This window comes from Palaemon carinicauda, chromosome 11, assembly GCF_036898095.1.
Source record: "Palaemon carinicauda isolate YSFRI2023 chromosome 11, ASM3689809v2, whole genome shotgun sequence".
In the NCBI taxonomy this organism is placed as follows: Eukaryota; Metazoa; Arthropoda; class Malacostraca; order Decapoda; family Palaemonidae; genus Palaemon; species Palaemon carinicauda.
In genome coordinates, this window is record NC_090735.1 from 140,675,938 (window position 1) to 140,703,768 (window position 27,831).

The following is a 27,831-nucleotide window of genomic DNA, read 5'->3' on the forward strand; positions in this document are numbered from 1 at the left end:
CAAGGAACTGTCATTTCTTAATCTATGGATTATTTAATATTTAAGATACTGGTTCGCGTTTTTTCGAACAAATTTTTACATTTCTCATGTACTGTGGTGTCTTGCAAGATACAAAAATATATTAGAACAAGGAAAATTTTAAATAATATGCGATTTTTGAAGTTGGTAAAACTATATTAGATCAGTTAAAGGTTTGTGTATTATGTGATCTTTCAAGCACCTCTTAAAAACACCTGAACAATCAAAGATGCGTAACAGTTTCTAGCTGTATAAAAAAATAAAATCTTCAACTTAACCATGTGAAACGAACTTCACTTTTGTCCAAACATACCAGGTGCAAGAATAATGACGTCATCACAATTGATCAAACCAACGACCCTGCTGGAGTTTTGCATCGTAGTGCTATTGGCAGATTGCTGCTTCGGTTCAGTTGGGTAAGAAAAAGCTTTTTTTACTCTCTGCACGTTCTGCAGGGTTGTGGTGGCCGATGCTGTAACGTTCCTGATTGGCGACCTCTAGACTGGGGTTCGAGTCCCGCTCAAACTCGTTAGTTTCTTTGGTCGAAGAAATCTCACTATCCTTGTGAGCTAAGGATGGGGGCTTTGGGGGAGCCTATAGGTCTATCTGCTGAGTCATCAGCAGCCATTGACTGGCCCTCCTTGGTCCTAGCTTGAGTGGAGAGGGGGCTTAGACGCTGGTCATATGTATATATGGTCAGTCTCTAAGGCTTTGTTCTGATTGATAGGGCAATGTCACTGTCCCTTGCCCCTGCCATTCATGAGCAGCCTTTAAACTTTTAAACGTACTAGTTTCTTGCTATTACTGGAATCATTCTCCCGTGGCCTGGAATTATTGATGTTTGCGTTTATGACAACGAGTAATATTGGTATCCTAGGGAGAGCCTATTGTGATGTTGCGTGGAACCTGCTTAAGGAATGCATCTTATAAAACCTGCTTAATCGCCCATACACATGCGTCTCCTTCTGATATGATGGATGCTCAATGTTTTTCTCAACATCTGTGCAGTTTTTATGAATGTAATGATTGATATACAGTATTATATATATATATATATATATATATATATATATATATATATATATATATATATATATATATATATATATATATATATATGTATATATATATATATATATATATATATATATATATATGTATATATATATATATATATATATATATATATATATATATATATATATATATATATATATATATATATATATATATATATATATATATATTTCTTTTTTTTTCTCCTATGCGCGTGTTATGTGGTATTACTTTCAAAAGCTGGTTGTTAATTTTGCGACGTGGTTACTACTCTTTTTACAATACCATCTGTTAAATGAAGACTTACAAATGCTGAATCCCTTAACAGAGATTAAGCTAAATTAATGCATAATGCTAACTTTGGGGATGAAGTTAAACCCTAACGAAAATCAAAGTATGATTGTAAATACACTGTTAGATAAAACCGTAATTTTGATCAGAAATTCTCCGTAAAAAAATATACTGTTCTCTATCGTATTTCAGTAAAATACAGGCGACCGTAATTTTACCTTAATTTATTATTTTTTATGGGTTGATTACCGTAATATAACTCTTTCACGTCAATAAAACTGTTCTTAAAACGGTGAGAATCCTGGAATAAATGTTGCTAGACTTTTACCGTTTTTAATGCAATTTTTTAACAGTCTAGGGTAGGGACAATGGATCCTCCACACCTAGATCTTTTGAAACTTCTTTACCTACTAGCAGCTCACTAAAATTCTAGGTGCGGTTCTTCATTACAAATTTACTTTCGAGAAACACCCAATCTTTCTCTTCTTCAATATCACGAACAAATTTTATATTGCGATAGTCTTTTAAAACTTATGTAGATCTGTTAATACCGAAGAAATGTTTTAATTCTTTTAATATGCCATGTTTGAAATACCGTTCAGCATCAGACTCTCATCTCATCTTTTTGGATGAAACCAGGCAGTCTATTAAATTCCTTATCCATGATCTGAATATTAATCTCTGTCACCATCGTTCAATTAGCTTGTTGTGCATCCTTTGCATTCAGATCTTCCGAGACTAGACTATCCACCTCGTCGTACAGTTGGCTTCATTAATTTCGGTACACTGACGTCTCCTTAGCTTTCCGTGAAGTGTACCGGAATTCATGAACCCAACTGTACCATGCAATATCCGTGGAATACAGTACCAGGTATGGGGTTGAATCCAACTGTCTTGCCTTATCTTTCATCAAGATCAATACAACATTGGATTCTAAATGTTTTATTTTTTCTATGATCAAATTATGGAAAGACATTACCAAGCAAGATGTTGAATCAATGGAAATTCAGAGGTTCAAACCGTTTGTAAATGCTTTTCTGTTGAACAGGTCGACGCAAGTTTCGTTTCATAATTCATAAGTTAATATATCTTTAAGCATGATGTTTACTCTAACATATTCTATTCTTTTATTATCATTTTATAGCTTTCTTTTTATTTAGCTGCTTACTTTGTTTTCCACACTGGACTGTTTTCCCTATTGGGCTGATGTATTTTCTAGTTGTACAGTTACCTTCATTAATTCTAGTACACTTCAGGTAACGCTGTATCTAGCAAAGAAGAAACTGCTGTTAACGCTTCTTTAAAAAAAAAAATCGGTGAGCTTGTAATTATGTGATCAAAATAATTTAGATTAATTTTACGAAGTGTCGTTTACAGAAATATTGTTGTTTGCTTAACTTTGTAAAATTAATAAAAATGCTTTTGATCACGTGCTTATAAGATCAGGTTTAAAGGTTTAAAGGCAGAGGCAAGGGACAGTGACATTGCCCTAGCAAGCGGGACGATGCCCTAGAGAATGACCATATATTATATGATCAGCGCCTAAGTCCCCTCTCCACCCAAGCTAGGACCAGGGAAGGCAAGGTAATGACTGCTGATGACTCAGCAGATAGACCCCAAACCCCCCAACCTTAGCTCACAAGGATGGTAAGGTTGCAGACACTAAAGGCGCTAACGATTCTGAGCGGAACTCGAACCCCCGTCTGGCAAACACCAGGCAGAGGCGTTGCTAATCAGGCCAGTGTTGCCAACAGTTTCTCTTTTGGTAAACAGTATTACCTGCTACAATGTTCAGCTGTCCGATTATTATTATTATTATTACTATCCAAGCTACAACCCAAGTTGGAAAAGCAAGATGCTATAAGCCCAAGGGCTCCAACAGGGAAAAATAGCCCAGTGAGGAAAGGAAATAAGGAAATAAATAAATGAAGAGAACAAATTAACAATAAATTATTCTAATAAAAGTAACAACGTCAAAACAGACATGTCATATATAAACTATTAACAACATCAAAAACAAATATGTCATAAATTAACTATAAAAAGACTCATGTCCGCCTGATCAACAAAAAAGCATTTGCTCCAACTTTGAACTTTTGAAGTTCTACTGATTCAACCACCCGATTAGGAAGATCATTCCACAACTTGGTAACAGCTGGAATAAAAGTTCTAGAATACTGTGTAGTATTGAGCCTCATGATGAAGGAGGCCTGGCTATTAGAATTAACTGCCTGCCTAGTATTACGAACAGGATAGAATTGTCTCCATAGCTTCTCATCAAGTGTACCGGAATTAATGAAGCCAACTGTACAACTCGAATAATAATAATATTAAATAAAATTCGTTCAGGTGGAGACCACGGGAGTTTCACTAACCCGGATTAGCAAAGTTAATGAATTGTATAGATGAATTGTAAACAATCTCCCAATCACGTCAACGCTAGTTCGATGATATCTTTCCATGTGAAGACCAATCCTCATTGCTAACTGATTACTATTATTATTACTAGCCAAGCTACAACCCTAGTTGGAAAAGCAAGATGCTATAAGCCCAAGGGCTCCAACAGGGAAAAATAGCCCAGTGAGGAAAGGAAATAAGGAAATAAATAAAGGATGAGAACAAATTAACCATAAATCATTTTAAAAACATTAACAACACCAAAACCGATAGGTCATATATAAACTATAAAAAGACTTAAGTCAGCCTGTTCAACATAAAAACATTACAACGAGAAAAGGCCAAAGAAAGGAAGAAGCGGTATGTGTTCTTATGTGTGACATAGTGAGGGGGAGGGGTGTAATTTAGCAATGTATATGGGATATACTTGTTTTTAAAGGAATTTTCTTTATAAATCAAGAAAAACAGAAGTAGGAAGATAATTCCAAATCTTGACAATCTAAAGATTAGCAATTTTCACAGGGCAATTGGATCTTGGAGAAGGGGATACCCAATGGGTGTTCCGAAGACTAAACGAAAATCAATAAGTAAGCTGCCTTAAGGCTTTTTCCCTCAATTAAAATGTGGTAGCCTATTGGAAACGTCCCTGCCTGGAAATCTGTTGAACGGGAATTCGAGACACGCTCTAACTCGATAGTTTCTAGTAGTGTCTACAACCTCACCATCTTTGTGAGTTAGGGACTGGGGTTTGAGGGAACCTATAGATTACCTACTGAGTCATCAGCAGGCATTGCCTGGTTCTCCCTGGTCTTAGCTTGATGGTGAAGGGGGCTTGGCCGCTGACCTATGTGTATGTATATATATATATATATATATATATACAGAGAGAGAGAGAGAGAGAGAGAGAGAGAGAGAGAGAGAGCCAGTCTCTAAGGTATAAGTCGACTTTCTGAGTCAATTATTGATCCGTGAAATAAAGCGAGGGGAAGTAGTTTAAAACTTTTTCAGTCATTGTTTAATTTGGGGGAAAGGTGAAAGAAATCCTTGAGTGAGATAACCTTTCCCTTTTCCGTCCTGTATTTAATATGAGGATCTAGAATAAAAGAGCCAGGAGCAGGACATATTTTCGTCTGTTCCACAATTCTTAAAAATCTATACAACATGCAAAACCGGTGCTCTAACCCCCCACCCAATAATATGAAAAAAAAAAAAAAACAGTAAAACATTAGTAAAACTATATAATAACTGTTCAATTTAATGGATCTGAGAAGTAAATCTTAAGAAAAGAGATACTCTATGTTTATTTTCTGTTTAAACGAGAAATTTCTTATAATGAAAAACGATAATCTGCGTTTAATGACAATAATGAAAACGTCTCTAATGTCTTATGTAGTAACAACTGTCCTCCATTTTTGAGTGATGAAACGTAGGAGATATATTTTTCAGATTTATCCAGAAGCGGTTATTACAAGATTATATAAAAAATATTAAAGAAATTTATAACCTAAAGCTACCAAATAAAAGTCCCTCTCATGGACAAAACGAGGGCTCATAGGAGAATTTCCAAAAAAGGAAAAATAAGAAGAAAAAAGATGAACGATAATAGAGATTTTTACATGTATCGAACACACCTCCAAACTAGTTTAGAATCTGCAACCCGAGTTTAATAAAAGCTTTTTTATCTATTACATGCAGCCTTTATAAAGGTGTTTCTCGTAGACAATAATTAATTCACAATTCTAATGCAACTTCTGCTTTGAGCTTAGTAAATATGTTGATTCATTAGGTCTTGACTAGTGCCGAAGCTCCCGTTATATAAAATATAGATTTATCGCAATTTAAAGCTTTCCTTTTCGTAAAAAAACATTTAGCAGGTTAACTATTTCCTACGAGCTGCTCTAGAAGCAAGAGTCCGTGCTAGCATAATACCAGAGAGAGAGAGAGAGAGAGAGAGAGAGAGAGAGAGAGAGAGAGAGAGAGAGAGTATTCTTTCCCTTCTTTTATTTTGTTTTCGTTGGGCCTGGTCTAAAATGGGCGTCAGACTAACCCTTTCATTTAAAAAATAAAATAATTGCGAAAAATTAATTCTACAAGAGAATGCAGTTCACCATAAGCGTATTTTTAGCCGCTTAGAAAGTCTATTCTTCTAAATCTCATCTTTTCTGTTATTTTTGTCATCAAGCTATAACTCTGGTTGAAAACACAGAATATTACAATTCACAACGCTCTAACAGGTAAAACTCCCCGCCATAGAGAGTTAAAATAATAATCAGAAGAGTCATAATTACATCAAATCAGTGCGAAGATGATACTATTAAACCCTGTTACATTGGGTAATGTGTGAGGCATTGGATTATGGTTAGGAATTACACACTATACATTTCCAATCACAACCAGTTATAATCAATAAACTTTTCTTGTACTTTACACAAGAGGGGTTTTTATATCTATTATACCATGTAAATTCAATATCCTTTAAAGGTAAATAAACATTTAATACAAAAAGTTATACCGATACATCTTAACAACTTTACTAAAGATTATCACTGAAACACTGTCGATTAACTATTCTGACGAAAGTAAGTGCTTATGCACGATAAATACCGTGCTTCAATACCATTCCTATACTTCTCAAGTAGAACGAGAGATATTGAATACTCTTCCAATGCAAATGCTTAAAGATATAAAAGATTTATGGAGGAAAAGGGGGAATTATTTGAGAGGCAGTTAAATGTCAGGAAAGGTCATGTGCATGCATATAAAGGATTGATTGATTGGTTGATTTGAGGTTTTCTGGCATCCTGACATCTAAGGTCATTGACGCCGAGCTTATAAACAAAGGTGGATAGAGTTGTATGGGGTAAGCAACCTGGTGCTCCTTACCAACTGAGTTCCGAAGACAACAAGAGAACTAATAAAGTAAGAATAATGGCGAAGCAAAGAGGAAAGGTGGGGATCATCAGTTCAGAATCCATCATTATTATCATCATCTCCTCCTACGCCTATCGACGCAAAGGGCCTCGGTTAGATTTCGCCACTCGTCTCTATCTTGAGCTTTTAATTCAATACTTCTTCATTCCCCCTCCCCTACCTCACGCTTCATAGTCCTCAGACATGTAGGCCTGAGTCTTCCAACACTTCTGGTGCCTTGTGAAGCCTAGTTAAATATTTGGTGAACTAATCTCTCTTTGGGGAGTGTGAAAAGCATGCCCAAACCATCTCCATCCAACCCTCACCATTATCTTATCTACATATGGCACTCGAGTAATATTTCTTATAGTTTCATTTCTAATTCTGTCGTGCTTTTTAACTCGCAATATCCTTCTGAGGACTTTGTTCTCAAATCTACTAAATCTGGAGGAGATTGTTTCATTGTCATATGGCTCATGTCCAGAGAGTAGCACTGATCTCACTAAACTGATAATTATACAGTCTGATTTTTATATGTAATTTCAGGGGATTTGATTTCTCATTTGCTTTATTCAGTCTTTCACTAAATTATAATTCTAAAGACCCTGCATTGGAGATCATAGTTCCTAAATACTTGAATGATTCAACCTCATTAATCCTTTTCCTTCAAATGATATTTCATATTCCATTACATATTCCATCTATTCATCCCTGTCTTTCTTCTATTTATATAGAGCCAAACCTCGTGTGATATTTCATGCATTCTAGTAAGCAAGCATTGCAAATCCTGTGCTAAAAGAGACAGCGTTATCAGCATACTCTAGGTCTACTAATTCCCTATTACGGACTTTAAATAACAACCTGAGTGGCGTTGTGTCGATTCCTGAATTAAGTTTTCGAAATAAATTACTCACTGAAAGACTTCCCTATTTAATAATCAGAAACCCAAAAGGATATCGGTAGGAGGTTGAAAAGGAGAACTGGGAGACTGCATTAGATGAAAAGCAATACAAATGCAAGGGCAACAGGAAACATGCAATAGCTATATATGATTTGAAATAACAACAACAACAACAACAACAATAATAATAATAATAATAATAATAATAATAATAATAATAATAATAACGCATTTTAATGAGGAACTATAGGACAAGCACAAATCGAAACATCTTCCTTCAATCACCTTTATTTCAACGTTTTGGACAATTTGTCCATCATTAGGTTCTGTAAAGTTAAAAACATACATTGATACAAACAATAAAAAAAACATTGATAAAAGACATGAGCAAAAATAAGATGATCTAAAATTATAAATAGTACTTAAAACACTTTTATAAATTTGTGTGTCCGAAGTGTAGTTCGGAATATGTGGTTAGTTCGACTAAAATGTTGTCTACCAGAACCTTTGAACATAGAGGCATTAGTTCAAGGACCCTTCTACCGCTAGGTAAGTCTTCTCAGTCCTCTATAAGAGTTTCATTGCCATGGAGTTTGTAACGCCAATTTTAATCACCTTGATTTTAGTATTTTATGTAAAGCACGATTTGAGACCGAGCTAAGATTATTGGAAACATTTTACATAGAAAAACTTAAACCGAAACTAGACCTAGATAACTCTGCTTTCAGCAGAAAAGTGTTTTAGGTACTATTTATAATTTTAAATTATCTTATTTTTGCTCATGTCTTTTAACAAATGTTTTTTATTGTTTGTATAAATGTATGTTTTTAACTTTACAGAACATGATAATGGACAAATTGTCCGAAACGTTGAGATGAAGGTGAGTGAAAGAAGATGATGTTTCGATTTGTGCTTGCACTACAGTTCCTCATTAAACTGCGTTTCCCCTCGTCTGAGAATTACAGAACTACCATTTTAATAATAATAATAATAATAATAATAATAATAATAATAATAATAATAATAATAATAATAATAATGATGACGATAATAATAAACCACAACAACAACAACAACAACAACAACAACAACAATAATAATAATAATAATAATAATAATAATAATAATAATAATAATAGCCAAAAGAGACCATTCTTATGTATCGCATTTAAAGTATGTCAATACAACAAAACATCATCACTTAAAGCATAATATATTTCTTTGGCCTTCAAGGTTAAGCTTTCCACTTTTCGTATATTGCCTATGTTGGTAAGAGAGGTTCCAGGGGTCCACATCAATGCTCTAATTCTACCCAGCTGACACAAGGCTGGCTAAATTAAACCTACCGCTCAAGAAGTTTGACCGACGGAGAGGACATGGGAATTTAGAAGCCAAAGAAGTTTAAATTGAAAGGTAAAAAAATTGTATATTGAAATCTAAAGATGTATGAACTACTACGAAGAATTACTCGTATATTGATTTACTAACATTCACAACAAATACCAAAAATAATCATCCTTTTTTTTCTTTTCTTTTGTCAGAGCTTATTATTGTTATTATCATCATTATTATAATTTACAAGAACAAGATTAATTTAATACAGGGTAAAAAAAAAAGCATTGTTTTCAGTTAAAATGGATACAAATCTCTAAAGAGATTATCTAAGCTTGGTCAGCTCTTATTACCAATCATGCCTAAGGAGCTAACTCTGAAAAGCTCTTTCAATTAAAAAAAAATCACTGGAATTCATTAGATGTTATTATAATATTCGATGACCGGTTTTTTTCATAACTTGGAGATACCTATAGAGAAATGAACGCGGGAAGAACATATAATGAGAATGACGGATAATAGATGGACAAAAAGAATAACAGAATGGATACCTAGATTGCAAACGAAGCAAGAGAAGAAATAAAAGACGATCAATTGACAAACTAAGAAAATTTGCGGCTATAGACTGGCATAGAAAGACCATAAACAGACGCGAGTGGATGGACAGGTGTGAGGCCTTTGTCCTGCATGGGGCTAGCAACGGCTGATGATGATGACGGCATTGAAAAAAACAAGACAAAAGTCGCTTCCATATTCAACCTTTAACTGCTGACTCAAATATGAAGACCGTGGGCTGAAAATTCTTAATAATAATAATAATAATAATAATAATCATCATCATCATCATCATTATTATTATTATCATTATTATTATTAAATGGTTCCATTGAAGTAGAATGGATTACCTCGTCGGGTGGTCCCCAATCTCTCTCTCTCTCTCTCTCTCTCTCTCTCTCTCTCTCTCTCTCTCTCCGATTTACAACAGTTGACTAACAACTAGGTACATAATTTTATTGCTCAAGTTGACCGGGGGAAACTGAATTATATTAAAAAGTAAAGATTCAAAGATCAAAATAATGTGGATGTACCAGCAGACCAGAGAGAGGGAGAGAGAGAGAGAGAGAGAGAGAGAGAGAGAGAGAGATCCATGGAACGATATTCACCTGGTTTTTCATTGTATCAATCTAATTTTCTTCTATTTGTGAGAAGCCATAAACTATGTATTATTATTATTATTATTATTATTATTATTATTATTAGCTAAGCTATAACACTAGTTGGAAAAGCAAGACGCTATAAGCCCAAGGCCTCTAACAGTGAAAACTAGCCCAGTAAAGAAAGGAAATAAGGAAATAACGAACAATTAAAATAAAATATTTAAAAACAACTTAAAACAGATATTTCATATAAAAACTATAAAAAGACTTACGCCAGCTTGTTCAACATAAAAACATTTACTGAAAGTTTGAACTTTTGAAGTTCCAATTCAACTACCCGATTAGGAAGATGATTCCACAGTTTGGTCACAGTTGGAATAAAACTTCTTGAATACTGTGTAGTATTGAGCCTCATGATGGAGAAGGACTGACTATGAGAATTAGCTGCATGTCTTTAGTATTACGAACAGGATGGAACTGTCCGGGAAGATCTGAATGTCAAGGATGATCAGAATTATGAAAAATCTTATGCATTATGCATAACGAACTAATTGAATGACGGTGTTAGGAATATGAAATTTTATAGACCGTAAGTTCCCGTCCAACAAATTAAGATGAGAATCAGCAGCTGAACACCAGACAGGAGAATAATACTCGAAACAAGGGAGAATGAAAGAATTAAAACATTTCTTCAGAATAGATTGATCACTGTTATTGAGAAACAACCCGATATATAAAAAAATGAAAAAAACTATAAGCAATAGAGACATTAAAAATATCCATCTGTCTATAATGCGCATATGCCAAGCAATTTATGTTAGAACATGATATACCTCTTAACAAGAGTATATTGAATTTCTTTCAGTCGACGAAAGAAGCATTCAACTCATATCAGTGTCACTTGACCCAGTAGTTGTGCAGTTATGACACAAACAAAATTATGAAAACACCAAGAAATTTAGTAAAATAGGAAAGACTCCAAGTGGTCTATATTTAATATCGGAGCTACTTAAAAATGTATCATTGAAGCGAAATTGTTAAAAGATGGAATGTAATTTCTAATATGAACGCAAAATTATTACCATCAGTTAAATAACTTGCATTGACATCATTTAATCTAATACACCTCTGGGTTCAATCAACGTTGAGCTTCAATATATAAAGAACATCCATTAGCTTACATAATAATAAAATCAAAATGACACTACAAAAACTAGCTTTTCCATTATTTTTCTCTTTCCTTGTAGTTTATTTATTTACTTGTTTCCTTTTCTCCCTGGGCTATTTTCCCTGTTGGAGCCCTTGGGCCTATAGTATCCTGCTCTTCCAACTAGGGTTGTAGCTCAGCAAATAATAATAATAATAATAATAATAATAATAATAATAATAATAATAATAATAACCATCATCATCATCATCATTATCATCATCCTCGGACGACTCTCTCTCAAGAAGATATTAATCACTAACACGAAAATCCTTTTCTCCCGTGTAGGACCCCAAAGAGGTCCTAGGCAACACAGTAAACACACTGCCTGTCCTATATACAAAGGAGCAGCTTGTCTGAGACACTAACGGCGTTTTAATGTCCTGGCCAAATAAAGTCTTCAGTTTTATGGCCGAATGTTAACCCGTGAGTTACGACCTGGTATGACGACTTTGCTGTAATGCCCAGATGCTGAGAGTGTGTGCATTCTAGCTTGGGGATGGCCACAGTGTGGCATTTTGAAGGTAATACGTATTGGGTGTTTCATGTATGTAGTACAGTACGTATGTAATTATCACTCTCTCTCTCTCTCTCTCTCTCTCTCTCTCTCTCTCTCTCTCTATATAACAATCTCCGGTCACGTTCAGTTCTCCCTCGTCAGTTGAGTAGGGGAGAGTGATAAGTCATACACTGGTGTGAGGGAGGTACGTGTTTGTGCCTATCTATCTATCTAAATATTTAGCTGTTATTTTTTACAAGTCTCGTACACTAGTATGTATAATATATATATATATATATATACATATATATATATATATATATATACATACACACACACACACACATATATATATATATATATGTGTGTGTACATATATATATATATATATATATGAGTGTGTGTTTGTAAATATAAACCACAATGGCATTTGACACTGAAATTCATTTAAGGTAATAGCTTCTGGCTGAGAAGAGATTCGAACCCTTGCTTATTCAGCCAAATCCATACTTGGTGGGACTCTACCAACTAAGCTATCAAGAGAGACATAAGTTTATGACAAGTCACTGAACTTATTCCTATCGAATTCAGAAATCTGTTCATAGATTTGAAATAAACCCATCTGCACCATGATAGCTGAATCGTGAGTTTGCAACACCTGGTTTATTTATGACGAATATATATCACTAACACTCGGGATTTCAATCAATGTAAATATCAACCACAATGGCATTTGATACCGAATTCTATCTTGGGAATATATATCCACTGGTATTCATTTACGGTAATAGGTTCTTGCTGGGCAGAGATTCGAACCCCTGCCTATTCAGCCGTAATAGGCAGGGGTTCCAATCTCTGCCTACCCAGAAGCTATTACCATAAATTAATTAATTAAAAGAGAAAAAGTAGTTGGAAAGGCCAAAGTAATTGAATGACGAAGGAAGCAAAGAATCAAATTTTTGTAAAAAAAAAAAAAAAAAAAAAAAGACAGTGGAAAATGTTCAGGGCAAGAAAAACTCCTCTCAGAGCTGGAAGATATGAATAAGAAAGGAATAAAGCAAATGCTGTGGTAAAACAGGGCAAGGCTGTTTTGAAAATAACTCTCAAAGGACATCAAAGTAATCTCAGGCATTTTTAGAGCTTCATCAGAAGCAGGAGTAAGGAAAAGAACCGAGTTGATGAGAGAAGATGATGTTGAAACGGCCAATGAATTAAATCAGCTTTTAAAAGTGTCTTTGTCAATGAACCAGAGTCAAACTTGAGAGTTTTTGGTTAACGGTATATTGGACCTATTTTTGAGCGTTTTTTGGGTGGGGGTGGGGGTGGGGGGGGGGTTATGTTTGAAAAGGCTCTGACGGTGGTGAGTCTGATAGGTTGATTTCAAGCCTAAGAACAGATTCCTAACTTCGACAGTTATATGTAATCATAAATAATTTCCCAGTGGATAAGCATTCCCAAAGATAATATTTGGCATTAAATGCTATTGTGGTTGATATTTACATTGATTAAAATCACGAGTGTTAGGGATACATTTTCATCATAAGTAACCACGTGTTGCAAACTCACTGATCAGCTATCATGGTGAATGATAGGTTGATTTCAAGTTTAAGAACAGATTCCTGAATTCGACATATATAATCTTGAAATTAACTATTATGTCTCTTGAAACCCCTATCGGTAAAGTAATCCATGCAGTCATTGTTTCGGCTCAGGGCATAGATTCGAATCCTTACCCAGCCAGAAGCATCTATCATAAATGAATTTACCGTGGATATACATTCCCCGAGTAGAATTCAATATATATATATATATATATATATGTACACAAGCATATATGTATATATGTACATTATATATATATATATATATATATATGTATATATATATATATATATATACATACATACATAATCAGCTCGGCCTTTAATGCTGAATATTTCTGATCTGTCAAGGACTAAAACCTATGACCTATACAAATAAGGAAAGACATTTGACTGCTTAGACCAGCCTAACATTCATTCCTCTTTCAATCGATCATAGGACATTTGTAACTTATTTGAAAAACGTTTTCAATATTTTGAAAACACCTCGATTAACCTTTCTTGACATCCAACAACCTATCATCTTTGTTAACCATTCCTTCGAATCAAAAATTGGAAAAAAGGGAACTTTTTTTTTTTTGTGATTTATTAGCGATGATTCAAACTGACTTTGATATATATATATATATATATATATAAACCCATCTATATACACATACAATTATACATATATACACATATATGTGTGTTTATGTAAGTGAGAGATGAGATAGGAAAATTAAACTTGACAAGCTAATAATAATAATAATAATAATAATAATAATAATAATAATAATAATAATAATAAATTGTTACAGAAGAAACCCTTCCTTTGAAACAAGCTTTTGTATAAAGCAAAATTTGATTTACTGTATATTTTCATTAATCCCGGTGACATTACAATCATGTATACTTACATTTCCTCCCCTCCAAACTATCATCTTTAACTCTATCCCCAGCACCAAATTCTTTAAAAACATCACGAATTCACGATCAATATTCATACTAATATAAATAAATATTGACAAATAATTGTCATATATCTTTAATGGCTTAATGCAATATTCATATTTCATCTACTGTATATAAATGTTAACATTGGCTCTTCTTGTTATAGGTATACTCCATTTGCAGATCCCAGCATTCATGTCTTATAGATGCTCTCTCTCTCTCTCTCTCTCTCTCTCTCTCTCTCTCTCATTCAGGTTACTTCTTTTATATATTCACGATTGACCTATCATTCACTTAGAAAGCCGTTACTGGTAAGGGAAAACATGATATATACATACATACATACATACATACATATATATATATATATATATATATACCTAATGGATTCCTTTAATCTATATTGAACCAAAAAACAGGGTTACTAACGTGCATACATTTACTAAGGAAATGATGATAAGGCTTATTTTATAACTGATTTACACTCTGGAACGCCCTTATCAACAAACACAAATTCGCTGGTGGATGACGCAACATAGTCAGGTGTTGGCTAAGACAGAGGAATATGACAATTTTCTTTTTCATTATTCTATTTGTCTTTGTTGATTACGCAGATTATAAGAACATCAAATTACACCATAGTCATGCATCTTCTGACATATAACTATTACTCCTTAAGTTATTTGAATCTGTAATGAATAATGATATTCTTCATTCAAGGAAATTCATTTGGCAGCGCTCTTCCAAACTCGTCCCACCAACCTTAACAATGTTAATGATTGTTTCGTTGGTCACTTTTACAGGGACATGACTTAAAATCTATGTGTTTTGATGAAGAAAAGAAATACTAAACACTTTTATAAGCAGGTTGCTTCCGATGACATATGAAAAATTCACCCCGTTTTCTGATAAAAAATATTCATAAAATAAGGAAACGATCGTTGGACAATTTACCAACTACCAATTTTCTAGCCTCTACCTTCCTACCACACTTTTTGACACACGTGGTCTTCAAATAACTGATTATTTTAGCTTGGACAAGGCACTTCTGAGTTCTGATGCCATCTATTGGCGGTAAAGTTAAACTCGTTACGATATATGGGAGGGAGCTAGGAGGAGTCTGCGTAATGTCTTTCGGTATGTAACAATATTGTTAGTCTTCGTAATTTTTACTAATGATACATTTCATTCCATGAAACATATTAATCATCTTTTGGTTTCATAAAAAGGTAATTGAAAATTGGATGAAATACCAGCGTAATTACTCGATTGCCCCACCGATTTCAGTACATGTGGCATTTGGCCACCCACCGCCGACCCCCAAATGTAATTGAGCTAACGATTATTTGCTGAGGAAATATTTCTGTGATATTTATTGTGACATCTTTAATTTCCTAAGAATTAAGCTATGGTCAGACAACAATGAACATCAAGTTCACGTGCATCTGTTTTATAGCAATTTTGTGCCCAAATAGCAACAGAAATGAAGTAATAAAATAATAACGAGTGGATAATGGAGATAATTAGCAATTTGGTACTTTACTGCTAAGGCCATCTATTGTCCACAAAAATAAGCAATATGTAGAGCTCTATAATCCTTGCATTCTGAACCATTCCATGACGCCATTTTGGTTTGAAAAAATAAATAGCCTAAAATAGCTTACTTATTTGGAGCTGAATATAATTTATAACTGCCACACATATTTCTACATAAGTATCAATATAATATATCATCCTTTTCCAACTGGTTAGAATCATTCACGTGAATGGAGCAAGGGAAGTGTGCTGCCATCTTTTGACAAGAAGTAGAAACACACGTATTCTATTTAAATTTGGAGAAGTGTATGATTACTAAAACATACTTTCATGGTAGTTTTTTTTTTCTTTTCAATAAATGCATAAAAACGTCATATTCCAATTATACTAATTTTCTTCTGATTTTTAGGCTCCACGTTATGGTAATTATATGTAAGATATAGATAACATGTATTACAAAAATATATAGAGTAGATCCCAATATTCTAAAAGCAAAGAGTTGGAATTCAGCCATAGAATTAAAAATCCTAAATTTGACTAAAATATATTCATGTTAACATAAACATTTTATTCGAGATTGCTTTTGAATGATACATCTTATGAAGAATGAGTTACTAGATTTATGTAATTCGATACATCTTATGAAGAATGCGTTACTAAATTTATGTAATTCAATATCTTTGAATCTTTTCTAAGTTAGTTTACTTATGCATTTTATAATCTTTAAATCTTTTCTTAAGTAGAATATAAAATTTTCGACAAAAACGTAGGGGAGGGCCCTATAGCCTCGCCAGCTCTCCCTAATCCTTCGCCCCTGTTAGATAACATAGAAGTGGATTTAGATACTGTTCCAGGGCTACCTAAGCAAATCAATAGTAAGAAATCGAAGGGACCAGATGGAATCCATCCCTAGTTTTTGAATGAATGCCTTATTGAGTTATCAGTGCTGATAGAGGTTTAAAGGTCGCTCATGAATGGTAAAGGCAAGGGACAGTGACATTGCCCTAGCAATCAGGACAATGCCCTAGAGACTGACCATATATTATATGATCAGCGCCCAAGCCTCCTCTCCACCCAAGCTAGGACCAGGGAGGACTAGAGTGGCTGCTAATACCTCAGCAAATAGACCCAAACCCCCTAACCTTAGCTCACAATGATGGTAAGGTTGCAGACACTAATGGCACTAACGAGTCTGAGCGGGACTCGAACCCCCGTCTGGCAAACACCAAACAGAGACGTAACCAATCTGGCCACACTGAAAATAAAGGACACGTTAGAAGCAGGGATATTACCCGTTTCAGGAAAATGGCTAATTTGTCTTATCTTTAGAAAGGGCAATAAGGAGGATCCTCTCAATTACCAACCTTTATCTTTAACATGTTTAAAGTTTTAAATATCACTCATGAATGGCAGAGGCAACGGTTAGTGATACTGCCCTATCGAGCATGGCAATACCCTACAGACTGACCATATACAAATGATCAGTTCTCAAGACCCCTCTTCACCCACGCTAGGACACCCAAGCTAGGACCAAGGATGGCCAGGCAATGGCTGCTGATGACTCAGCAGATAGTTCTATAGGCTCCTACAAACCCCTATATCCTTAGCACACAAGGATGATAAGGTTGCAGCGACCAAAGAAACCAACGAGTTTGAGCAGGACTCGAACCCTAGTCTGGCGTTCACCAGTCAGGGACGTTACTACACCGGCCACCACAACCTCTATGAAAGAGACATAGGATTTCTCATTGCAAAGGATTTAAAGCTTGCCCAACATATTGGCAGCACAGCGGCTAAAGCTGATAGAGTATTGGGGTCGACTAAGGAATTTCACCTACATGAATATTAATAGGTGTTGCACATTATAGTGTTCTTAGGTCCGACTGCACATTGATTAAAATTGTTCCGTCTTGGTCAACATACTTTTAAAAAGACATTGAAGAATTGGTAAAAGCCAAAATAAGAATGACTAAATTGGTGTCTGAGGTATTTGTCTTATGAGACAAGATACAGAAAACTAAGAATTACATCACTCCAGCAACGGAGACTTTTAGGGGTCTGATCGAATGTAAATATGAATGAATATTTTCAATCTAATACTAATAACACACGAACGAACACCTACAAGCTAAAGAAAATAGGACATGTTAGAACTGTGAGAAGAACAAATGCTTTTAGCATACGAGTTGTAAATTCCTGGAAGGACCTCCACGAGAATGTTGTTAGTGCTCCTTCAATAAGTGACTTCAAGAGTAGATTAGATGATCACTTGAATACGAGAAACTTGGCCAGTCATAACTAGAGATAAAACTTGTGATATAATTAAGCCAAGAATTCTTTTTTATTTGTTATATATATATATATATATATATATATGTATATATATAAATATATATATATACATATAAATATATATACATATATATTTATATAAATATATATATAAATATATATATATATATATATATATATATAAATATATATATGAATATATATATGAATATAATATATATATATATATATATATACATATATATATATAATTTATATATATTTACATAAATCTATATATATATATATATATATATATGTGTGTGTGTGTGTGTGTGTGTAATTACTGAATTTATAGTTTATGACAACGGAAGCAGTGTAACCCTAGAAACAGAAAGCCTATATTCAATTGATTTAGGGTGTCGAACCGGTTACAACCCTAAATATAAAGTATCATAGTCCAATGTTTAGTAATATAGACTTCATATAAGTTGAGGTTGGACCCAAACTAGACTGACATATTCATCCACTTGTATGAAAAAGGTTAATTAAGAGAAGCCGGCAGCTGAAAATCAGACAGGTGAACAATACTCGAAACAAGGCAGAACAAAAACATTAAAAAAACTTTCATCACCGAAAATTTTAAAAGAATTCCTCAATAAGTCCAATTTTTGCAATTGAAAAAGAAACAGACGGAATGTGTTTCTCGAAAGTAAATTCACACATAGAAGTTTAAAAGAAACATTATCAATGCAAAGATCTGGATGTTGAGGAGCCACAATCCTTGACCTACTTACAATCATACTTTGAGTTTCTGGAGGTTCAACTTCATGCCCCATAATTACAATGTTGCTGCGACATTTTTCGATATAAAATGTTATTTTAAAAGTGATATGATTAACAAATCTACGTGGCATGAGAACTCCATAATTCTATAATAGTTGAATAAGTTTACCGGTTCTAAATGTGATGTTTCAAACGAAGCTGATGTGTTAATTTGCGGGGAAACAATATTTTTTAATATGAATTAATTAAAAATGTTTCATGAAATAAATCTTGAATTTCACGGAAACCCTCAAACTTGTATAAAACTAAAACAAAATTAACAAATTTCACTCAATACTTTCTACACGAAAAATGAAGTTAAGATGTGGAAAGTTGAAATCATCTCTCTCTCTCTCTCTCTCTCTCTCTCTCTCTCTCTCTCTCTCTTGAAGGGGTAAGATTTTACTATATGAGCTGGAGATAAAGAGATTGTGTTTCTGATATGAATAAAGTTGGAATAACTAGAAAGACTAATAATACAACGAGTCGAGAATTGCTATAGTTTGATAGTTGAACGGAAGGATGCAGGCACTCCAGTAATTATAGATATAACTAAAAGGTCATCAGCTGATGACTTTTTTATCGAGAAAGTATAATCATGTACTAAAATAATTGTAAATATTACTATTTTATATATTTTGTCGAAATACTGTTATCATATAATATATTTTCACTTTATAATATGTAATCATAAGGTGAAAATTGTTTACAAAACGTGAAAAATAGCTTTAAAAGTTTAAAATTGCGTCAGCTTCCGGACTTACAGCGGCCCCCACCTCTGACCCCCAGCTGCTTTGGTCATGTTTTCCGACCCCACCCCCTTTTGGATATTGCTGAATCCGCGCTTGATTTGTAATAACTAATGTTTCCTTCTGTAATCTTTTCCTTATCCTATGGGATAATCATCGTATGAAATTATATGTGTACCTACCGTAGACTTTTATTTATTGGAGCCTATACCCCACGATTCTATAATTTCGCATTACATGTTGGGTTTGAAAGTTTAATTTCTCTCTCTCTCTCTCTCTCTCTCTCTCTCTCTCTCTCTCTCTGATATAGTATTATATAATTAGTTAATTTCTTCTTCATATTCGAAAATTCCGTAAATGGTCATCATCATAATAAGCGCCATCGTTACATATACCTGTATATAATATATATATATATATATATATATATATATATATATATATATATATATATATGTATGAATGTATATATGTAGTATATATATGTATATATATATATATATATATATATATTTTTTTAAGATTTCTAGGATCTATTTATGTATAACGTGTGTACATGCGTTATTTATTACTCTCCTTTAAAGTGCTACATTCATTCATGACATTCTCTTGCCAAGCATGTCTTTTTTTTTTTTTTTTTTTTTTTTAGAGCGTTGTTCTTTATAGACTCGTTTTCTTCACCTAAAGTAGCACCCTCTTTTAAATCATCCTCTTTCTTTTAATGTATTACTTTCCTAAATCATTACTTTCCTTATTGGAGTATTTATCTTTCTCGTAAAGGGAAATCTCGTCTTGTAATTGTAAATCGTAACTGCCCTTACCTAGGCCTGGATTCGAACTCCCGCCTTTCAGGTTAGAAATGAGTACTGAGCCTTCCTAAAGATACGCCTACGAGCAGTCATACACATATTATTATTATTATTATTATTATTATTATTATTATTATTAATAAAAATAATATCATTATTATCATTATCACTAATACTAATACTAATACTAATAATAATAATAACAATTATAATATCAATATCAATATCAATGTTATCACCATCATCATCATTAAATACAACCCTTGTTGGAATAGCAGGATTCTATAAACCAAATGGCTCTTAACAAGAAAAATACACATGCATACACGCAAACATACAAATACAACTACGTTAATAACTTTAAGCAACAGCAAAAACGTTATAATTATACTCTAGTCTCCTTCGTGGGTCATGGAAACTATTTAAAAGAAAAAAAAATTAGCGTTAGCAGGATTATATATCGGAGTTATATGTCGTAATTTACTGGAATTTCACTCTACAGTACACCACTGAGTCCCTAGAATATACTAGCAAACACGCAAGTCTGCTCTTACATATTCAATATGCTCTTTATATTCCCTTTTGCTAATTTTCATGAATTTGCTTCGATATCTTTTTCGCTTTTAATTTCTACTAAATTTAGGCCAATTTCCAATTCATTCAAGCGATGATTATACGAAATATTGTCTGTAATATTTAATCTGATATTCTAATCAAGCCCTTTTCTAAAATAACTTGTTACTGGATGCAGTTTCTGAATCAACTTCGAGTCTAAAACCATTCAGCTTCCTTATCATAAAATGTTTAATTTCCGTATCGTTCACATTTTAGGTCCATATCACGTTTATATCAGTAAACTTTCAGTTATTTATCATGGAACTTACAACTCCTTATCTACATATAATTGAAATTTTAAGGTCAATGAAATCTTTCGGTTCCATGTTATTGACTTTTTGGTACTATGTCACTGACCTTTCTAGCTATTGAACTGGCTTCCTTCCGTGGTTTCATTACCGGGCAATATCAAAGGAATTGGTAGCTTTAAATAATATAATTGTTGTTGTTGTTGTTGTTGTAATTATCATAATTATTGTTATCGTAATTATTATTATCATAATAATAATAATAATAATAATAATAATAATAATAATAATAATAATAATAATTATTATTATTATTATTATTATTATTATTATTATTATTATTATTATTATTATTATTATTATTATTTCATGAACATGTGTTCTTTCAAAACAACCTGAAAGGTCATCATAAAGTTGCTTAAAAGGCGTCCAAAGAATAATATACCCATATGTACAAATACAAAAATTAAGAAATATATAAACCAATGAATTCTGAAAAAATAATTCATGGAAAGTTCCTCAGGGCACAACTTCAAGAATACCGCAAGACAACGTACAGGTGGCTATAAAATACCTATATAAGAGTTGATCATCTAAAATAAGTTCATTAAATCTTCAAATGGCATAGAAGATGCATTTATCAAAATTGAAGAAAATACCAATAATCTATTCCATCCTAAATTTCTTGCTTGAGGGTACACTCGGGCACACTATTTCATCTCATTTAACTGCCACTTGTTTTGTTAAAGTTTTTATAGTTTATATAGGAAATATTTAATTTAATGTTACTGTTCTTAAAATATTTTAAATTTACTTATTTCATTTCCTAATTGGCCTATTTTCCCTGTTGGAGCCCCCGGGCTTATAGCATCCTGCTTTTCCAACTAGGGTTGTAGCTTAGCAGGTAACAACAACAACAACAACAACAACAACAACAACAACAACAACAACAACAACAACAACAACAACAACAACAACAATAATAATAATAATAATAATAATAATAATAATAATAATAATAATAATAATCTGTTATAATCCAGAAAATTATATGTGTAAAGCCAAGAAACCCTTCTATATCTTCCAGAGAGAGAGAGAGAGAGAGAGAGAGAGAGAGAGAGAGAGAGAGAGAGAGACCAAACGAAATAATCTAATCCAACCATCTTTGATTATTCCTATTTTCACAGGATATCCAGTAAGCGACCACTTGATCAGGATCTTCTGACTTCGAACCTGGCCTCTGTCAATCTGACCACTACAGATCTCAGTAAGGTATTTGTCATGAAACTATATTCTATTAATACTCTTATCTCGTCTCCATTTTTTTCTAAAGGATTTTTAATAAGAGTTTAAAATGGGTGTGGTTACAGCCACTCGCAGAATAAAGTGATAAAGAGGATATTGAAGGAAACTCGAATAGAAAATTTCTTTGGCTGAAAGTAATCAGCTGAATAAATTAACGTACAATAACAGATATTTTGTTCATTTTGAATTAAGGAAATAATTTTTTTCTTAGACGGCCCTAACCTACGAAACGCTTCTTATAATCAATAAAAAAAAGAAAAAAAAACTCTTGTCAAAAAAAGGTCAAAAAAAAAAAAATCTTTGTCCAGGAGTTTTATCTTTATCGAGTTATTCATCTCTTTCTTCAGTGAATGGTATGAGAAATGAAGCTTTAATAAAAAGCTTAGAGCAGCTTGGGTCTTGTATTTCTAACGTTTAGCCCTCTGAAATTATGCGCAATCCCTGGAGTTTGTTAAATGGAATTAAATAAAAATGAGTTACAGAGTTCAGTAATATTTTCACCTGTTAAAAATAAGATATATGTTTTTTAATTATATGTAGTCTATTGCTATCTATGTAAGTTATTGCGCAGTAAATCGAAAGAAAAGGTTTGACTGAGAGAGAGAGAGAGAGAGAGAGAGAGAGAGAGAGAGAGAGAGAGAGAGAGAGAGAGAGAGATTCAGTCTTCGCTGTACATTTATAAATTAACCACAAGAATAGATATGTAAACTCTATATTATGAAGACGAGAGATATAATAATGTGTCAGGTTTCCTTCTTACAACGCATTGATATCATTAATAACGAGCATATTAGAAACTGAATTAATTAATTCTTTGAGCTTCGTGTTTTAACGAACTAAAGCTAACCTCGCTTACCCAAATTAACATAGAGCACAGTGTCCTGAAATGAAACCGGTAATTTGTCTCAACGACTGGTACTTGTGAAAAAATACTTTAATGCGTACCATTATGAATGGCGTAAAATAGAAATATTTAGGTTTTATTTTTTCTACGCAGCTGCATCTGTGATTTTAATGTGCCGTTGCTAATTACGAAACACTGATACTTACCACTTGCTATTATGTTGTGTCTGTGATTTATTATACCGTTAGTTTATATAGAAAATATATATTTTAAGGTTGTTACTTTTCTTGAAATATTTCATTTTACCTGTTTCCTTTCCTCACTGGGCTATTTTCCCTGTTGGGGGCTCGGGCTTATAGCATCCTGCTTTTCCAACTAGGGTTGTAGCTTAGGAAGTAATAATAATAATAATAATAATAATAATAATAATAATAATAAGACTTGCGTAAATACTAACTTATACTGTTCTTTCATATGCAGTTGTGCCATATTTTAAATATACCACGAAGGCTTGCATAAACACGAACTCTTACTATTCTTTCATATGCAATTGTGTCTGAATTTAATATACATTTAAGACTTTCGTAAAATACAAACATTGGCCTATTCATTCTCTCTGCAGCTGTGCCGGCGAGTAGGTGTGCACGGGAGAGGACACCATAGCTGCGCTCGATCGGCGGAATTCGCAGGTGTGATGGCGGAGGCTGCATGGGTTGGCGTCAACCATTGTCAGCACATGATGAAATACGATCGATGGAACTGCTCCCTTGGCCACAGCAGATTAAAGATCACGAAAAAAGGCAAGGGCATATCAGTGTTGACATTCTTAATTACCTTAATCTAACCTGATTAACGTATATAGATTAAAATCATGAAAAAAGGCAAGGACGTATCAACATTAACATTCCTCATGGCCTTAATCTAACCTGATTAAAGTATATAGATTAAAATCATAAAAAAGGCAAGGCATATTAACATTAACATTCCTAATTACCTTAATCTAACCTGATTAACGTATATAGATTAAAATCATGAAAAAAGGCAAGGGCATATCAACATTAACATTCCTAATTACGTTAATCTAACCTGATTAAAATATATAGATTGAAATCATAAAAAAGGCAACGGCATATCAACATTAACATTTCTAATTACCTTAATTAATCTAACCTGATTAGGGCATATAGATTAAAATCTTGAAAAAAGGCAAGGGCATATTAACATTGACATTCCTCATTGCGTTAATCTAACCTGATTAACGTATATAGATTAAAAATCATGGAAAAAGGCATGGCGTATGAACATTAATATTCTTCATTGCCTTAATTAACCTAACCTGATTAATGAATATCATTGTCTTGATGTTACAACAGTTTTCTAGTAACCTAAACTCAGTCCTGCCTATGCTTATATCCCACCGAACAGCTTTTTGACTTTCTCTAAAATATTCTCGGCAGCGTTGATTCTCTGGGTATCAAGGCGAGATAAAGTCACGTAGATCAGAACCAGGCAAACAAGATAAGATGGCACATCTTATCTTGTTAGCCTTAAGCCTTGATCTCTAGGGCGTGTTTCAATAATGAGTTCAGTACTATATATTCCTTCTAACATTACAGCGTTTATTCTAGTAGACTTTATGACTTTAAAATGCTCTCTATTCTAATATTATCCAAACGCCGACTCATCACTTATTCTCTTTGGAGTAACTTCACTTTGGCTTATCTTCATTGATATAAATAAGATCGCTGACGATTACTCAAACGTGAATAGGTTGTAAGCCACTACAGTATTTCAGCTTAATGTTAAGTGACATCAAACATCTTATATACTTTTCTCCCAAGCCCTGTCCCATTATTCCTATACACCTACGGAACCCCTTTCTAATCCTTACAATGTTCTTCAACTGGAGGATTACAGTACAAATAGCTATTTACTATGAGATTCAGGGCCTCTGTAACACGGTTTTTTCGCAATAACTTTTTTTCTATGAATTTCATAAATATAACGCTTATTCAGAATGCACATTATATCTACACATAAATTTTGACTATATTCTGCATTACGTAGGTTGAATAAATTTGGTACTTTATTAAGTAAAAGTGACGATTTTTGAAGAACTTACTCAGAGAAAAGGTTTCGAACGCACTCGTTACGTAACTTATGACGGCATTTCTTCTCTCTTTCTCGATCGATGATTGGTTATACGTAACGAAGGCTATATCTCTGCCAACAATAACACAAAAGTGTAAATAAAAGCAAAGCAGTACACCTTTATGAACTCTGAAACCTCTCCACTGAGAATTGTCATAATGAACAAACGAACAAAATATGTTAATAAATACAAAAACACTTCGATTATTTGTCTAACTCCCAAAATAAGTTTCCTAAGAAATTACAGTCTACTTTATAGCTCACAATCAGACTGACAAGGTGTAGGGAATAGTTGGTAATTTTCAAAAACGAAGTAGACAAGCTTGATTTGATAACTGCTATATCCAATGTCAAGCAATTTTTATTTATTGTCTATCTACCGATCTATTTACTGTAAAAAAAAAAAAAAAAAATTGCCGGTACTGTATTTTGCTTTAAACTTTCACCAATAATTATCGTCAGAATGATGACTTCATGAGGCTCCACCCACTTTAGCCTCGTTATAATTCTGGATAACACTGAAGGCTATCATGGGCATTGTTGGATCAGAAAATTAAAATTCTGGCTATAAAAACTTATTTCTCGAGTAGTTGTAAGAAGTGCTAAATGATCCTCAAGGATCCCAGCAGTTGGCCTAAACGTTTAATTCATGTATACTACTGTTGCGGCACTGCTGCTACAGTAGTATTACTACGCTAGCACAGATACCCCACCCACATTTATGTATCGTTCCGCCATTCATAAAGTCTGTGTCATTTTTTTTCACTGTGCTATAAGCCATGGCCTCCTCAGAATTTAAGTTTTATATTAGATGATAGGCTATTTCATTAAGCTGACAAATTTATGGCAACTGGGTATGATATTGTCGATGTTGAAGCTAAAGATAAAGTTTGGTATCATTCCTTCATTGCATTATCATCTTTACTACTATTTGTTTTGCTACATGTAGTAATTATTTTAAAGGATAAATGAATTATGTTCACTTTACTCCTATAAATTCCCATAAGATGTACAAATAAAACTTCTAAAACTATTCATGATTTATTTACAAAATGCAGTCATGCCCAAAACATAGCCAACACGGTCGTACGGCCTAAGAAGAAGAAAAAAAAAATATATCGGATGATCCGTTGGTCTGATGGAGAGTTTAGCACAAAATTCTCATTTTAACAAAAATAGTTATATCAAGACTGTTTACATACAATCTCTCTCTCTCTCTCTCTCTCTCTCTCTCTCTCTCTCTCTCTCTCTCTCTCTCTCTCTTGGTGGCATAGTGAATAGTTAATGGAAATGTTCAAAAGCCTGAGTGACATTACAAGTATTATAATCATATTACGCTAAATACAAATCAGACCATAAACATTGGATTTAAACTAGAAACTGAATAATTACCTATTCAGGCTATAGTAAATATGGCCATGTGATTTCTCTTGACTGTATAAAGTTGCAAGTCATAAGATAAATGCAGTTTTGCAACCACAGGGGCAATTCCAAATCCTGCTAGCCATTCTTGACTGTTATGGGTTCCAGAGCCGATGGAAGAAGGTGAATGGGTGTCCGGTGGATGGGCTGGGCAAAATTTTGTCAAAAGGTGTTTACATTGCTTACGAAATGAATGTTTTCGACTCTTGGCTCGTTATCACTGGCCATGGCGTCGGCTAGATCATTTTTACTCTATAAAAATTAAAACTATCGGGTTTAGGTTATTGAAAATGCTGACAAAATTTGTGTGTGGTTGTAAAATATACATATGTCAACTTTCAGCTACATCCGATGCCTTGATAAGGAGCAAAGTCCAAAAAACCGTGTTACAGAGGCCCTGAATCTTATAGTAGTGTATAATCACGTTCCGACTAAGTTAGCCCAATGCTCTGTGCCAGTATCCAATTCAATATCATGATATTTCTCCTTGACTACTTGCTGTCATTAAAATGTTCATAAACCTTTACAGTTGGACCAAGCATTCCCACAAATACCTGCTTTCCTTGTATCTCTACTTTATTCTTTCCATCAGTTTTTGAAAGTTTCTTCTTAACAATCAGGCCTAGATTAAAAAAGTAATTTGGTGTGCATTATGGTCCTTTGTTCTTCTTTCAACTGACTAATTTTCCCGCAGTGGTTCTTTCCGCTAACGATTCTATACTTTTTAAACATGTTTGATTTTTCTTGTTACGTATTA

General features: G+C 33.5%; 1 protein-coding gene across 1 annotated transcript in view; it reads left to right on the forward strand.

Moving 5' to 3' along the window:
* The first annotated feature begins 345 nt into the window (after positions 1-345).
* LOC137649794 (protein Wnt-9a-like) overlaps positions 346-27,831 on the forward strand; it is a 31,980-nt gene continuing 4,494 nt past the window's right edge. The window contains exons 1-3 of the mRNA XM_068382737.1: positions 346-434; positions 22,540-22,624; positions 24,124-24,301. Of these exons, the coding sequence (XP_068238838.1) occupies positions 346-434; positions 22,540-22,624; positions 24,124-24,301 (352 nt within the window). The remainder of the gene's footprint in view (positions 435-22,539; positions 22,625-24,123; positions 24,302-27,831) is intronic.